Source organism: Trachurus trachurus (assembly GCF_905171665.1).
Source record: "Trachurus trachurus genome assembly, chromosome: 10".
In the NCBI taxonomy this organism is placed as follows: domain Eukaryota; kingdom Metazoa; phylum Chordata; class Actinopteri; order Carangiformes; family Carangidae; genus Trachurus; species Trachurus trachurus.
Genome location: NC_139894.1, coordinates 12,846,539 through 12,862,642, shown reverse-complemented (window position 1 = coordinate 12,862,642; position 16,104 = coordinate 12,846,539). Strand labels below are relative to the sequence as shown.

General features: G+C 40.7%; 1 protein-coding gene across 1 annotated transcript in view; it reads right to left on the bottom strand.

Annotated features, from left to right (window-relative positions):
• LOC310992977 (type-2 ice-structuring protein-like) overlaps window positions 1-8,602 on the bottom strand; it is a gene marked incomplete at its 3' end in the record, with an annotated part of 29,625 nt that extends 21,023 nt beyond the window's left edge. The window contains exons 1-8 of the mRNA XM_083981204.1: window positions 8,579-8,602; window positions 8,375-8,487; window positions 8,090-8,137; window positions 7,910-7,945; window positions 7,764-7,799; window positions 7,564-7,655; window positions 7,311-7,436; window positions 7,082-7,178 (exon numbers count right to left, since the gene is read on the bottom strand). Of these exons, the coding sequence (XP_083837330.1) occupies window positions 7,082-7,178; window positions 7,311-7,436; window positions 7,564-7,655; window positions 7,764-7,799; window positions 7,910-7,945; window positions 8,090-8,137; window positions 8,375-8,438 (499 nt within the window). The 5' untranslated portion in view covers window positions 8,439-8,487; window positions 8,579-8,602. The remainder of the gene's footprint in view (window positions 1-7,081; window positions 7,179-7,310; window positions 7,437-7,563; window positions 7,656-7,763; window positions 7,800-7,909; window positions 7,946-8,089; window positions 8,138-8,374; window positions 8,488-8,578) is intronic.
• Window positions 8,603-16,104: the final 7,502 nt, after the last annotated feature.

Genomic DNA, 16,104 nt, shown 5'->3' with positions numbered 1-16,104 from the left:
TGCTCTATCTAACCACTGTATATGTGTGGGTGGCTCCATATCCAGCCAGTTTCTTGTTAAAACCTTTTACCAGCTGTGAGTGGAGTTTTGACCAAGTAATTATCTTCCTTCGGCACCTGTTTAGTTATGTTACACTTTTTGGTACAGTAATTGTATATCCCAATTTTTTGTTCATACCTTGTTTTTTTAAATTTAATTTAATTTTTATTTTTTAATCTATAAAGTTGTGGCCACCAGACCACATCATGAGCCGGAAAAGGTTGGGAACCACTGGCATGGCGTATGATTTTAAGGACCGGCTTCGTATGTATATGCTCTGTATCATATTATATGTGCAGGAAAGGTTTTGCATATAGAATCACACAAAAGTCACAACTTAGATATGACTTGTCAGCTGTGACCACTTGGTCATGGTCCGGGAAAGCTCATTACCTGAAAATGAAGATCCTTCAAAGGTGACTGGCAACCGTTGTGAGGGGGAGTCCGAATCTGTGCTGTCAGTGTTGAAGAGAAACAGACTAATACACCCAGACTAATGCACCATCCAAAGTTGTGCACTCTCCATTTTTCCTGACACTATTTATTTATTTTTTTTGCATTTGTGCAAAATGTTCCGTTTACATGAGATTTCATTGCTGTTGTTTTCACATGGACGCACGGCACGCTGGCTCTTGGTAAATTAATGATGGATTGCTCTCAGTTGGGATGATCCAAATTTTCTGCTGATGTAGTCTCACTTGCCTGGTTGTGCTGATGTCGTCTGTTGGTGAGGAGAATGTATAAAGACACATATGCACACACATACACAAAGATGCACACACATAAACACACACACGCATGGTAAGGTCAAAAAGCCATCCACTCCTGGAAGGCAGTTTTGCAATCCATGCATTTTATTGTGCCTGCTGTGTGTTTTCATGATTATGGATGCACTTGTACAGAGATCCTGTGAGGTTTCTCTTTTCCATGTAAATGATCAGATGTCATCTTATATATCATACCAAACTGAATCAGGAAGTGTAAGCCCACCCACCCCCATCCCCAAATGATGTAAGCATGCAAATACCTACTTCTTTCACAGTAACTATACATTGAATTATGTGACCAATTGCATAATTTTTCCCTTGAAGGGAAACGGTCTGTATTTTATTTTTGATTTAATGAGCTTATGCAATAATGTGGCCGTTGTTTCTTTTTAGTCATGCCAGATAGCCATTATTATACTGAATGTACTTTCAAAGAAACAAGCAGAAGAGATATTGCCTGTTTTTTTTTCATCTCTTTCTCTTTCCCTATCTCAGTTCAGTGCCTTCCTCTCCTTCCTCTTCTTTTAATGTAAGTGGTTTGCCATTGAAAGCTTCCTCATTGTGAAGGAAATAGTCCCTGGCTTCTCTTTTCCTGGGAGGTTTACAGCCAATAGGCCTTAAAATAGTTTCATTTCCCATCAGCCTCAACCCCCCTGAGGGAGCATTTAGAGGCGCCAAAGGCCAATCAAGACCAAGAGATCAGGAAAGCCTTGGCCTGAAATCAGTTCTTACAGTTCACAAGCTCATGACTCATGGGCGCAGCGAGAATCAGCTTCCCATTGACAAGTTCATTTTAACCAGAACCCTGCAGAAGGACCAATGACTTTTCAATATCAATAAAAAAAGATACATAGCAATATTATTATGTTACACCTTAATAAGCCAATCATCATCCTATATTCAGCCACCTTTACAATCTGCCAAGCAGAAAGATGAGAGAAGGATTTTAAGCTACTGAGTTGTGGACCACATGCAGCTTCATTTAAGAACAGTTTCCTTCAATTTGTACATTAATTTTGGCATTGGTAAGGAAATAAGTTCAAACAGGTGGCCATGAGCTTTTAGAGGGGAGATAAAAAAAATAAAATAAAGGAGCACTGTATATGAAGGTTCCTACCTGTTGCTTTAACTGAATGTTGAATAATGAATGCACCCCTCCGCTGGCTGCTGGCATCCATAGAGCAAAGGGAATGTCAGTGGATTCAAAGCCATTGGCTGTGGGGTTCAGACCAAATTGACAGAAACTGTATCAGGGGTTATATGTATGTGCAGAGGGTACACTCCGGCTCTAAAATGGAAATGAAATTTCATGATCAGAGGTGGGGAAATGAAATGTAATATACTGCAGGAAATTCTTCCACCACCTCAGGCATCCCACAAATTTGAATTAAACACACCTCGGGTCAGACTTGAATCAACTATCCAGCTCACTTGACGTGCATGTGCACACAATACGTTGTTGACGCTTGAAAAGCCTGTGTGTGTGTGTGTGTGTGTGTGTGTGTGTGTGTGTGTGTGTGTGTGTGTGTGTGTGTGTGTGTGTGTGTGTGTGTGTGTGTGTGTGTGTGTGTGTGTGTGTGTGTGTGTGTGTGTGTGTGTGTGTGTGTGAGCTCCTCTGTGAGCCTCTGCCACTGACGGTTACCCATAACACCCTTCTGTTTGTGTGTTCACAGTGGCATAATTCCAGCTTTACTGTACACTGCAATTCAAAAGCAATTCAGTATACTGTTATTCAGCTTAGCTATGATTATATCTTCCTCTTTTGTTGGCATGTCTATGTTTGCTTCCTTAATCTAAGCATATTTTCCTCCTGCAAAAAATTGTTATCTGGTTTTGCTGGCGGTATATTAGCTAACAGTAATTGGCCACACTGGAATGAAGCTAATACTGATGAAAACCTTGTAAATATGCTATAATATCTACAGACTAGCTGCTCACCTCGACTCTCACATACAGGCCACCTCCCACTCCTAGAACTATAGTCAAAAGAACAGCAAACCTCCTCCAACTCTCAGCCAATCACATGTAAGTTACTCCTAATAAATCAAAATGTCGGCTTACTGTAAAATTATCACTAACACTTTTTAGGCTGGACCATGAAATTAACAAAGCTGACTGACTGTAAAGGTCTTTGCACACTGAGTTTGTTTTTTTCTGTTCAAAATTGTTGAAGTGATTATAATTCTGCACCTCATTTACAAGCAGGTCCCCTCATTGTTGATGTCCTCACAGGATTGGATGTACACAACAGTTTCTTTTTCTCTTTTTATTTCTCGATAAAAGAGAGAGGACTACAAAATCATCGTCTTCATCCTGTGTCACGACTTCGGTCTCCTTTTTCTGAGTTTGGAACAGAAAATAAAATCGCTTAGTAATAAAAAGCATCGGACTCAGTGTGTAAGGTGTCTATGCTTAACGATTTTTGTTGGGTGACAGATTAGAAAGACACTTACCAATAAAACGGACTTGGTGTGCAAAGACCTTAAAAGTTTCTCTCTTGGCACAGGTTCTTGTAGGCATGTGTTACCCAAGCAGAGTCTGTTTGCACTGTGAGAGACAAAATAAAAATGATATTCACTCTCCTCTAACTGAGCGATCATTCGCACAGCAACAATTTCCAAAAATACAGCACACTCTTTTTTTTCAGACTATATGTCACATTTCTAAAATCAGGATTTTAGAAGTGCAGATCAGCAGCTTGGACAATCTTACCGTAGTTGGCAGTATTTGTCTCTATTTCAAAAGTGTTCTTTTGTCTGACAACAGAAACAGAAAAACATGTGCATGAGATCTGCTTTATTGGGAATTGAACTGCCTTAAAATAATGTAATAACTGGTAATAACTGTATATGTGAGCAGAGAGTAGGAGTGAATGGAAAAGATGAAGGGTTGTAACCAGCTGTCACCCGACAGGATGCAAATATGATACGATGATGTTGGTTGATAACATCGGTCCCAAACCAGTTTTCGAGTTTGTCCTCTATTACTTTATAGTACCTTGATTACTGTACCAACACGTGAATTGATTTCAAAATCCTGCTGCTGGTTTACAAAGCTCTACATGGCCTCACACCTCAGTATGTCACAGATATGCTCATCACTTACATCCCAGCAGCAACACTTGTAGGTCTAGTGGTCACTTACTCATCCCTCACACCAGAACAAAGGAAAGGGTGGCAGCTTTTTGTGTGTACGCCCTACGCAGATAGAAAACCCTACCTGATACAGTTGGGGATGCCACATCGGTGATCATCTTTGGGTGTGGGTGTAGAAATGTATGTGATTGACATGGTTTTTATTTGTACATATACTATTTGCAATTGTATTATCTGTTGTAGTTAGAGCACATTGAGATGCCTTGTGCATGAAATGCGCTTTGATTTGATTTGATTGACCCAACCAGTCCAGTCATATACTAGGTTTTGTACTATTTTTTGTTTTATCCTGGATGAAGTACCCCATCCCTGTAACAGCAGTAAGACACTAAAGCCGTTTTCCCACTAACATTAGCGGGGGGATCAGACAGAGCATAAAGCCGCCCGCCCGCCGCGGAGTGTGACGTCATGACGGACGTCCGTGGCACAACAACACGTCAGTTAAACAGACTGTCGCTTCTTTTTTTTCAATTGTTTTTGGTCAGTGTTCTGTTCTTTGATCTTTTGATCCCAGTCTCGAATGAGAGCAGAGCGGAGCAGAGCTTTGTTTTGGTACGTGATATGAGACGCGACCGGACATGACCGGCGCGATGACGTGGCGGCACGTAACGCTCAGCGTCATCATGTAAATTAGCGGGTTGACGCGGGTCTGGCGTTCCCACTGCAAGCCGATCAGAGCCGAGCCGATTAAAGGCGATTTTAACCCGCGTCGCTTGCCGAGTCGTTTGACCGCGTCGCTTGCCGAGTCGTTTGACCGCGTCGACGCAGCTCGATGCGCCTTTCCCACTGCCACCAAAAGTCGATTGTTAGCAGGTTTAAAAGGGTTTGTTGACCAGTGGGAAAGGGGTATAACAGGTAAAGCTTTCTATAACAATATTGAAGGTCAGGGCAAACAGTTAGGACAAGAAGTTAAATAGTGACCTTTACCCACAAGGTCCTTATTCTCTTGAAAGCATTAATGTGTTGCTCCTGCAGAGTGTAGTTGACATGATATAATTTCAGGCCTCTTAATCACTTATTCAGTGTCTGAGTCATGACTCAATCATTATTCAGAAATAATTACGTAGAGGGGCGGTGTTTGGCTCGGTTGGTGGGGCACCCGCCCCATGTGTTGGGGCTGTAGTCCTCACTGTGGGCGACCCCGGTTCGAATCCCGTGCCGAGAGGCCCTGTCCTGCGTGTCGTTCCCCCCCTCTCTGCCTCCCATTTCCTGTCTCTCTCTCAACTGTACTCTGTACATTAAAGGCCAAAAAGCCCCAAAAATATACTTAAAAAAATAAATAAAATAAAATTACGTAGAGCAGCCTGGTATCTCGTGTTTGACTTGGCCTGTTGGACAAATCAAACTCAACCAGTGGCTTCGAGACTTCTTCCACATTTCTCTCACTGCGACATTTTGATTCATTTGCAGCAGCGATCAGACTTTGCCTTAACCTTGACCCTACTTTGACAATCTCCTCCTGAATCACCAGCTTAAAAGTAAGGGCTTTCAACTGTGACTCTGTTAATGAGACACACAGCTTCACAGAGCCAAGGTGGTTCTTTGGGTGAATTGGATTTTCACATTACCGAGGCGGCCTATTGTTTCTGACAGATGATGTGAGCAGATATGAGCATGATGAAATGAAAAGCAAATATCTAGCAGATAAAATAACATCAAATGGATTCAGATAAAGTCTTCTTTGAAATGACTCTGCTGGTATAATATATAGCTGCTTTCAGATTTGTAAAGTGTAGATGCTTTACCGTTCCCGCAGATGAATAATTAAAAAAAAGTCAATGTTACTTAAATTTATGATGTGTCTTTTGAGCTTTCATCCAAAAATGGGCCTTTTATACACTTTTTTGAGTTATGTACCTATTATTATTATTATTATTATTATTATTATTATTATTATTATTATTATTATTATTATTGTTATTATTATTATTATTATTATTATTATTATATTGTGTGTATACTTATTTTATATTTCAAGCAATTGGCAAATCTTTCCGTGGCAGCTTATCCCCTGGGCACATGCCACAGTGCTTTTGTTTGAATCTTTAAACTGACTTACATCTTATTTTAACACATATACGTTTTTTACACCTTGGTTGTTTTTTAAAGGGACAACGAGGAGTTTTGGAAAGCAAAGTCTTTTCACACTACATTTACCATGAGCCTCTGCACGCACAGTGAAATTCTTGGACCGGTGCAAGACAGACGTCTTGCCAAGAATGTTTTCATACATCAAGAATGAAAGTCAGAGGTTTGAGGTTTGAAGACGATCAGATACCGTCATAGTTCCGACCATAAACAGTGATTCGGCTGCATTATTCTCATGACCCACCGGGCAGCGTCTGCGAAACCCAAAGTAGGAAACCCTGGTCGGCTCACCCAGCATTTCCACCATTAATAATAATAACAAAATAACGATAGAGACAAAACAATATTTTTATCGAAAATGGATACAACATACAAACTCCTCGTTGTCCCTTTAACTTGATGAAGGCAAATGTTATGCATGGTTTGATGAAGAACACATGTGAACACTGTTCAAAAGAATACACACACTGTCGAATGTTACTTTTTTATCATTTTATTTCATGAACTTGAACTTTTCATACACACATTCCAAAGTAAAAAAAACAGCACACTTTACAAATCTGATTTTGTAGTAACAAGAAAAAACGAAGCACTTTCATTAACATGTACAGAATTATGTAACAAACAAGTCTGTCACAGCTGAGGTATACAGCACTATAGCACAGCAAACTCCTGTCATAGGACAGTCAGATTATCTTTCTTAAAATCAAAGCAAGGCTGTGTAAGCTAACACTCTAAGTGCCGTCTATAACAATCTAAAGATTATAATTCAGGTCAGTACACACAGCTGTGCCCCGCCATGATGTTTAGCAGGTATCGGAGGACTTCACGCAGATAGATGGCCATCCGTTAGCGCAGTTATTATTGGACCAGCCCGCTGCAAGAGAAAATGTTTGAGCATTAATATTGTGTATAGATACACAAGCCTGATAATACCATAGTGATAACCATTCTTGGGTTTCTGAAACCATTAAAACCTAATCATTACAGCCCATATGGAGCTAAGGACTAATGTGACATATGGAAACTCACCCCTGGAGTTAACATGGAGGCACTGGAAGCGGCTCACACTGTTCTGGGTGCTCCAGAAGCTGTATGTAAAGGGGGTCTGGTCCACCCACCTCCAGGTCTAGACACAAGATGTGTGAAGTTTAACAACCAGCAGACATTAATCAGATTTATTATTAGCTCTTCATGCATGTGGACTAACAAAGATGGTGAATCATTTGTTTTAGGGACAGATGTGCGGCAGTTAAATAACCTGGAAGTAGAATCCTCCCAACCAGGCTACGGTGCCTCCTGCTCTGCTGGTCATGTGCTGCAGGAAAGTGTACTCAAACACGTCACGGACAGAGGCCAAGCTGGCTCCCAGACTCTTGCAGTATGTCTGAAAATGACGCACACACAGACACACACAGATGCAAATGTTACGTTATGATAAAAATGTAGAATGTCAGTTTATTCAGATGACCAGCAGAGAAATCCATCGTAAAAATAGTAATAATTTAAATTACCGCAGCATTGCTCCAGGATCTGCCAGCGCTGCTGTACAGATAGCAGCCATTCTTGTATCTCTCCCAACCACTGGGACAAGCGAAGAAACGACCTGCAGAGGAGGGAAAGCGGAGAGAGGAGTGGGAAAAGGCACTGAGTCGATTTCATTATAATGTATGGACAGAGTCAATGTTCATTGTTTCATAGAAAGACATTAAACCTTCAACTGATTGATCGATCATCAAAGGCTCTTCCACTAAAAAAAATAATAAAAGAAAGAGACAGAAAAAAGAAAAGTCACATGATGATCATCATCTTCCACTGATATGACACAAGATGTAGTGAATCGTTCTTTCAGCTTTTTACCTTCAGGAACGAACTCTGCAACTTCATTTTCTACCACTGAGAGAGAGACAGAGAGGGAAAACAAATGACAGGAACTCTGTTACTGCCTGATGTGCTGCAGTTTGTCCAGAAAGTCCATGTTTTGTTGTCAGTCAAGCAGCATACAATGTTAGAGTTGTTTTCTGTGTGAGAGCAGCTTACCTTGCTTGTCTTCCACCACCTCCTGTGGTGCAGCTTCAACTGCTTCTTCTGGGAGGAGAATAAAAGAAAGAGGCTGCTTCATGTCATCTGCATCTGACTACGGTTTTAGTATAATTAAATGACTATTTCTTGTAGTTTTTATTTAATTTATTTTTTTACGTCTTCTTTCACTTGGAACAAAACAATCTTCCTGCAGGAATCAATACATCTTTTCTCATTCTGATCAAACAGTGAGCTGCACAATTGATATTTAGGCCTGTAAATGATGTAAAAAGTTAATGAGACCTTTCTGAGCTGCCACAGCCAGCGTATAGGTGAGCAAAACCGAGAGGAGCAGGAAGGCCTTCATGATGAAGATGTCGAGGAGGATGAGCAGTGATGAAGTGGCGATGTGTCTGCTGGGAGTCAGAGACAGTCAGAACAGTATTAGAGAAGACAGTCAGATTTAGCAGTGTGGAATGAGACGGAGAGAGAGAGCAGGAGTCTTACCTGTCAGGTAGCTGTGAGGCGACGCTGTTCAGGGTTCAGCTGATGCTGCAGTGATGATGAGGACGCTGCTCTGCTCCTTATATACACCTGAACCACAGGTAAAGCTGCACGTGAATTAATGCACTTTGATCGAAACGTGACTGTGTTTGTGTTTTATCTCTCAAATCTGACCTTTTTCTTCTTTTAAATGAACAAAGTCAACAAGGAAATAGTCGTCATAGAGATAATGGTGACATGATTTTTCTGGTCATGAGCAATAAAATGATAACACGCCAATGTTTCATCCAGATAGGGGGACAGTCTATAGGCTTACAATTATCTTGACACAAATGTTGAAGATTTTAAATTAATAAAATGTAGTAAGGTTGTTTGTTTTCATCATTCCCAGGAGATTGTTCCCTCTCTACTGACCCTGCTAAAATTATAGTTGACTCTCACCTCACTACCTCTGCTGCAGGAGCATTTTTAAAATATACTGTACATCTAGGTTACTATATAGATCATTTATAACCATATACCTTATCTGCTCTCTTTGTTTAAACAAACTCTGCTGGGAAGATATCACCGCCACAACTGACCTCAAATCAGCTGTAAAAAGAATACACATTGTTTTCCTATATCTCCTTTCTCCAAAACTAAGAACATTTATGCGGAGAGTTGCAGACCTGTAAACCTGTGTGCTGTTTCAGCACTGCAGTGGTCAAATATGAACTTTTATATGTTTAAAAAATAGATCAATTAAACATGGGACCAATATAGGGAGTTAATTTATGGAACAATCTTGAGGTAGAATTGAAATCATGTGAGATCTAAAAATTAAGATAATACAGTATAAGCAAATACAGTATACTGTAAGCAAATTGTTTGATTCCTGGTACTGTACTGTACGTAAGTGTTGTTGACTGGTGTTGTGTATTCGGTTGGTATTGTTGCCTTAAGAGACACTGGATGAGGAAATGGGTGAAATTTGCCAGTTGTATGATAGGTGAGAGCCTTTTCAGTTAGATTTACAAGAGTTGATTTGTTATGTTGCTTGTTGTATGTTGAATGACCAAAATAATAATAATAATTTACATGACTTTATGTCAAGTCTGGGCTTCTTAGTCTGAGAGAGGTTTTTTGAAGTGGACACTCCTCAAGGTCTGAAGGCTTTAAATGTGAATGTTTCCAGTCTTCAAAGTGTTGGCCTTCATTCAGTGGGCATTGTGCCACTGAGACTACACCCAAACACTTTGTTTTTTCAAGATAAGACACCAGAGCAGACACGGTGATGACACTTTAAAATATCAACTGCTGTTGTTAAAATGTAGTTAATAATAAAACAAGGCTAACAAATCAGTTTTCTAGGAATGTGACCTTGACCCAGCCTTAGGCTCACGTGTGTACGAACAAGCACAGTAGAGTTTTTTCGTATGAACTGAAACCTGAAACCTACATACTTTAAAAAAAAAGAAGTGTTTATTCATTTTCTTCATAAACAAACAGGACCAGACAAAACAACAAAACCACATAACAACTACAACAACAAGCTGGGAATAGCAACACAAAAACCCAAACAGATCAGTTCCAGATAAATGTGCCAGGTACATTATGCAACATAGAGTGAAATACAGTGGGAGCCAAACAAAGTGAAAAATGAAAAAACAAAAATACAGTTTTTTTTTATACAAATGCTCTCGTCACATATAGCAAAAACATTTACATAGTCAAGAAATGGTTTCCATATTCTTTCAAAGGCATTAGTTTTGAGTGCAGAAGACAAGTGAGAAAGTCCAAAGGAATGACATTCCATTATTGTCCTGTGCCATCCCAACACTGAGGAGGCCTTATCTGTGATCCGGTGGCTTAAGAATATTTTTCTGGGCACAAAATTTCGTAACATTATATAGTTTTTTCTGATACATATCAGTAACACGGGCATTTGGAAGACCTAGAAGAAGGGAAACCGGGTCGAGTTCAAGCTTTTTTTTCAGAACCTTCTGTAATTCAAACAAGATATCATTCCAATATTTTTGTATTTTTACACAAGACCAGAAACAGTGAGTAAGATCACCACTCTCTGTCTCACATTTAAGACAAACTGGAGAGACATCTTTTCTGTATTTGGAGAGACGGTTGGGGGCAACATGTGCTCTATGCAGAGATGTAAATTGCATCGCTCTTGTCCGGTTACAAACTGTTATTTTCCTTGCATTATCCCAGATGTTGTCCAACATCTCCCCTGTTATCCCAACACCCAGTTCCCTCTCCCAGACTACTCCCAGTGTCCGACGAGCGCCAAGATTTGAGCAATCCCCCAGACTGGCATAAAAGGTTCTAATGGAAGCCTTGCCCTGAGAAAGAATTACTTGTTTCTCTGTCTGTGTGACATTCATATCGGCAAGCAAAGATGTATCTTTTATAATAAAATCTCTGACCTGAAAGTAACGAAAAAGATAAATTCTTGATATGTCATATTTTTCCATAACCTGATTAAAGGTCATGAGGATAGGACCAATAAAGAGATCACCCAGGGAAACGATTCCCAAGCCAGATTGAGGAAGCATCATCTTTAATCCAGTCTGCTATGTGTCTTAATTTGGCACTCAATTGATACAGATGTTACTGGTTCAAATTTGCGGACTTCACGCGTGGTCCACGCGAGACGGCACAAGACTCATGCATTTTTTTTCTTTGGCGAGACAAGAGGTTTTAATGAAAAGCCTCAATGTGCCAAAACAACCGCCAGGTGGCATCTGTGAGAACGGAGGACGACAGGCGGATGACTCAGTGATCTGTGCAGTAATCCACAGCTTAAACTCTAGGCTATTAAACTAGAACTAACTACTGTATACACTGCCTAAATCACAGAAACTATTGTAATATGATAAAGCCTGTCTTGCTTTATGACTTGATGATTATGTATCACATATCGCCGCGATTAGGAGTGGCGCTGTTCATGATACAGAATACAAGAGGATGAAAGGAGAACTAGCTGCAGACAGTAAATAATATAGTAGCCTAGTTTTTCAATGACAAAATGTAACGACGGCAGCTACAGTAGACTATAGCCCACGTCTCACTCTCTTTTTTCGGTCATCTGTCTCGTCATCTCCAAAATGTGTTTTTAAAATGAGCCAACTACAGTACTGTGCAGTAGTGCCGCAGATTTCTCACTCCGCACCTTGTTTGAGAGTGCAGCTGGATGATTTCTTGTGAATGAACGGGTCTGTGTCACTTTGGGGCTGGGCGATAAAACATAGGATAAATAACTTTCCCTCGATAGAAGACGCGGCCGATACAAAGTGACACCGTCAGCCATGCAGCCGGCCTGGACTTTTTATTTTTAATTATGAAGGATCATCTGCGCAAGGCAAAGATGATAGCATCAACAAAACACGGCGTAACACACGCGGCTGTATGGGACAGGCTTTTATTTAATTCAGAACAAACCGCTTAGCAAAAATGGAAAATATAGTCTATAATAATTAATTGATCTGTTGTTTGGCCACTGTTTGAAAATAACCCGAATTATGAGCAAATAATCTGATCCAGAACAGCAGTCATAATCAGACTTCTTCTAAATAAACCTAAACATTAAATAACTGGGTCAGGTCGGACCATGGGGTTATTTTTTCTCTTCTTCTTCACAGGAGAAGAGGAGGTGCGCTGCGCTCACGGACGCGTTGATGTTTTGTGATTTATCTGCTGCCTTGACTCTGCCCTTTATACATGTGCGTTCAGATTAACAATAAGACAAGCCATGGTTGAGTTTATTGAGTTTTAGCTGCTCAATCTCATTGTTTCAAAGAAAAGGGATTGATTTTTATAACGAAATGAAACGAAAACAATATTATATTGATACATTGTTGTAAAAAAAATCCAAAAGAAACGAAAATGAACTAAAGAAAATAACTTTCACACACACACATTAAAACAGTGCGATTGGTTGAAAGCTGATAATTAGCCATGTGCTTATAAGCTGATTGGCCGAAACCAAGAACAAAGCCGCGTGAATGGCCAATCGCCATGTGTTAACATTTCCATATTCCGCACATTCTGTGACAAACTGTAAACTGTTTTCTTGTCTGTAACAACATCTATTGCACGTCTGTCCGTCCTGGGTGAGGGATCCCTCCTCTGTTGCTCACCCTGAGGTTTCTCCTGTTTTTCCCTGTTAAAAGGGTTTCCATGGAGTTTTTCCTCAGTCGATGTGAGGGTCTAAGGACAGAGGATGTTGCTACGATGCCATGTGAAGCCCTTTGAGACAAACTGTTTGTAAAAACGGGCTATACAAATAAAATTGCCTTGCCTTGCCTTGCCTTAACGGCCGACATGTAAATCAGCTGTTTCGATGGGCGTTATATGAATAGAGATGTTAATGTGGTACTTTGCACATAGCCTCCTCTTCTCCTGTGAAGAAGAAGAGAAAAAATAACCCCATGGTCCGACCTGACCCAGTTATTTAATGTTTAGGTTTATTTAGAAGAAGTCTGATTATGACTGCTGTTCTGGATCAGATTATTTGCTCATAATTCGGGTTATTTTCAAACAGTGGCCAAACAACAGATCAATTAATTATTATAGACTATATTTTCCATTTTTGCTAAGCGGTTTGTTCTGAATTAAATAAAAGCCTGTCCCATACAGCCGCGTGTGTTACGCCGTGTTTTGTTGATGCTATCATCTTTGCCTTGCGCAGATGATCCTTCATAATTAAAAATAAAAAGTCCAGGCCGGCTGCATGGCTGACGGTGTCACTTTGTATCGGCCGCGTCTTCTATCGAGGGAAAGTTATTTATCCTATGTTTTATCGCCCAGCCCCAAAGTGACACAGACCCGTTCATTCACAAGAAATCATCCAGCTGCACTCTCAAACAAGGTGCGGAGTGAGAAATCTGCGGCACTACTGCACAGTACTGTAGTTGGCTCATTTTAAAAACACATTTTGGAGATGACGAGACAGATGACCGAAAAAAGAGAGTGAGACGTGGGCTATAGTCTACTGTAGCTGCCGTCGTTACATTTTGTCATTGAAAAACTAGGCTACTATATTATTTACTGTCTGCAGCTAGTTCTCCTTTCATCCTCTTGTATTCTGTATCATGAACAGCGCCACTCCTAATCGCGGCTATCAGGCTGTCAGCATTGTCCCCAAAACGTCTGAGCAGTATTTAGTACGGTGCTGCCACCTAGAGGAAAACAGTTGTGGTGAAAAGTCACGCGATCACGCGATCCTGCAGTGCAGGACAAACCCCGCAAATTTGAACCAGTAACATCTGTATTTCTTAATATCTGGGAGATCCAGCCCGCCCATAGCACTTGATGACTGCAACACTGACATCCTGATCCGTGGTCTTTGTTTACTTCAAATTAATGATCTTAACTAACCATTGAGTTTTTTCACTATTTTATGATTGAATAAGATTGGAATCATTTGTATTGGATAGAACAGACGCGGAAGGACATTTATTTTCAGAAGTGAGATTTGGCCCAGCCATGATATGGGAAGATTGTTCCATCTTTCCAAATCTTGTTTTATTTGATCAAATAGTGGGTTAAAGTTAGCTTGAAACAACTGATTGAATTTAGGTGTAATATACCTAAGTATATGAAACCTGTAGAAGACCATTTGAATGGAAAAGGAGTAAGGATATCTCATGGTTGTCGTAAATTACCCAGATGCATTGCCTCTGATTTGGACAAATTTACTTTATATCTAGAAAAGGCAGAAAACTGATCAATAATCTGAATAAGACGAGGGACGAGGGGTTTAACATTAACAACAACACATCATCTGCATATAATGAAATTTTATGTGATTTCTCTCCCACATCCAGTCCAACCATTAAAGGGTCTCGCCTGATAGCTGCCACTAGAGGCTCAATCGCCACTGTAAATAAAAGTCTGCTGCCCCTCTGGACTACAAAATTTGTGGACCCAAGTCCGTTGGTTAGAACTGCAGCCATTGGTTCTGTATACAGGACCTCCACCCATCTAACAAAGTCATCACCTAAGCCGAACCGATCAAGTGTAAAAAAATAAATAAGACCATTCGACACGTTCAAAAGCTTTTTCCGCATCTAGGGAAATCACAAGACCATCTATTTCCTGCTGTTCAGATAACTGGATAATATTTAGCAATCTTCTAATGTTGTTATAAGAATTACGGCGGTGGTAAGCTATGTGTGTAGCCACAGCTGCCCTGGGGCAGACTGACGGAAGCGTGGCTGCCAATGTGCGCCAAACGGCCCCTCCGACCACCACCATGATCATTCATACACATTCACTCGAGGCAAGGTGGGTAAGGTGTCTTGCCCAAGGACACTACGACAGAGACTGGGACAGAGCGGGATTCGAACCGCCAACCCTCTGATTATTGGATGACACGCTCTACCTCCTGAGCCACTGCTGCTGGAGATGGTGGACTCCTGGTACTTCACGGTCCCGCTGCGTCTTGCGGCGTCCAACACTCTCTGTTTGTTAGTGAAGTTGTGAAATCTGATCAGGACGGGTCGTGGTCGCTGGTTCGGTCCCGGCTTGGGCGCTAGGGTGCAGTGAGCTCTTTGAATTTTAACGCGGCCGGCTTTTGTCTCCATCCCGAGCAGGTTGGGTATCCAGCTCTCGAAAAACTTTGTTGGGTTACTCCCCTTCGCGTCTTCTGGTAAACCAATAACCTGGACATTGTTTCTCCTGCATCTGTACTCGAGGTCGTCAATATGCTCAGCCATGCTTTGTATTTGGTTTTCAAGCACCTGAACTTGTGTGTCCACCGTCTCGCAGGTGTGTTCAGCCGCAGCAATCCTATTCTCTGCCTCGGTGGTTCTCTCCTCAAACTTTTTCAGCTGCTGGGTGTGGGCCTGTATCGTTTGGGATAATGACACAAGCTTTTCATCAATCACCCTGGTTATGTTTGCCGTTATTTCCTGAATAGTTTGGCAAAAAGCCGAGTCAAGGACAACCTCGGTGTTAGCTTATAGTTGTTGCTGCTCTTCCTCCTCTGGGGAGAGTCAGGCATGTTAGCAGTAGCTTCTGGCCTGCTCGTCTTGGTCGGATTTTGATTTTCTTTTGATGGTATCTTGTCCCAGGGTCTCAAAAAAATACTCGTCAATACTCATATTATAATACATGACGTAAAAGTATTGAATTGGGCAAAGTTTTGTATGAAATATCAGTGTGATGGTGCGGAGAAAAAGTCAACCACTCTCTACGCCGCCATCTTGAATCCTCTTGTGATGTAGTGTTTAAAGAAACAACAAAAAGCTAAATAATTGTCTTAATACTCTTCTACTATTTTGTACCATTTCTTTGTTTTGTCTTGGGTGTGGAAAATTTGAACTCGCAGGACACATTTGTTGGTATCTTGTCAGACATTTACGACTGAAATAACTTTTAACTTTTTTAATTAAATTTGCACTTCATCTGGGAGCATTTTTTCTTCCTTCTCGCAAATTTTTTTTCACTTTTGTTGATGCTTGTATTTTTCCCTTTTCTAACAACCTATGACAGACTCCATGAGAATCTATATTCACCAGAGACAACATAGT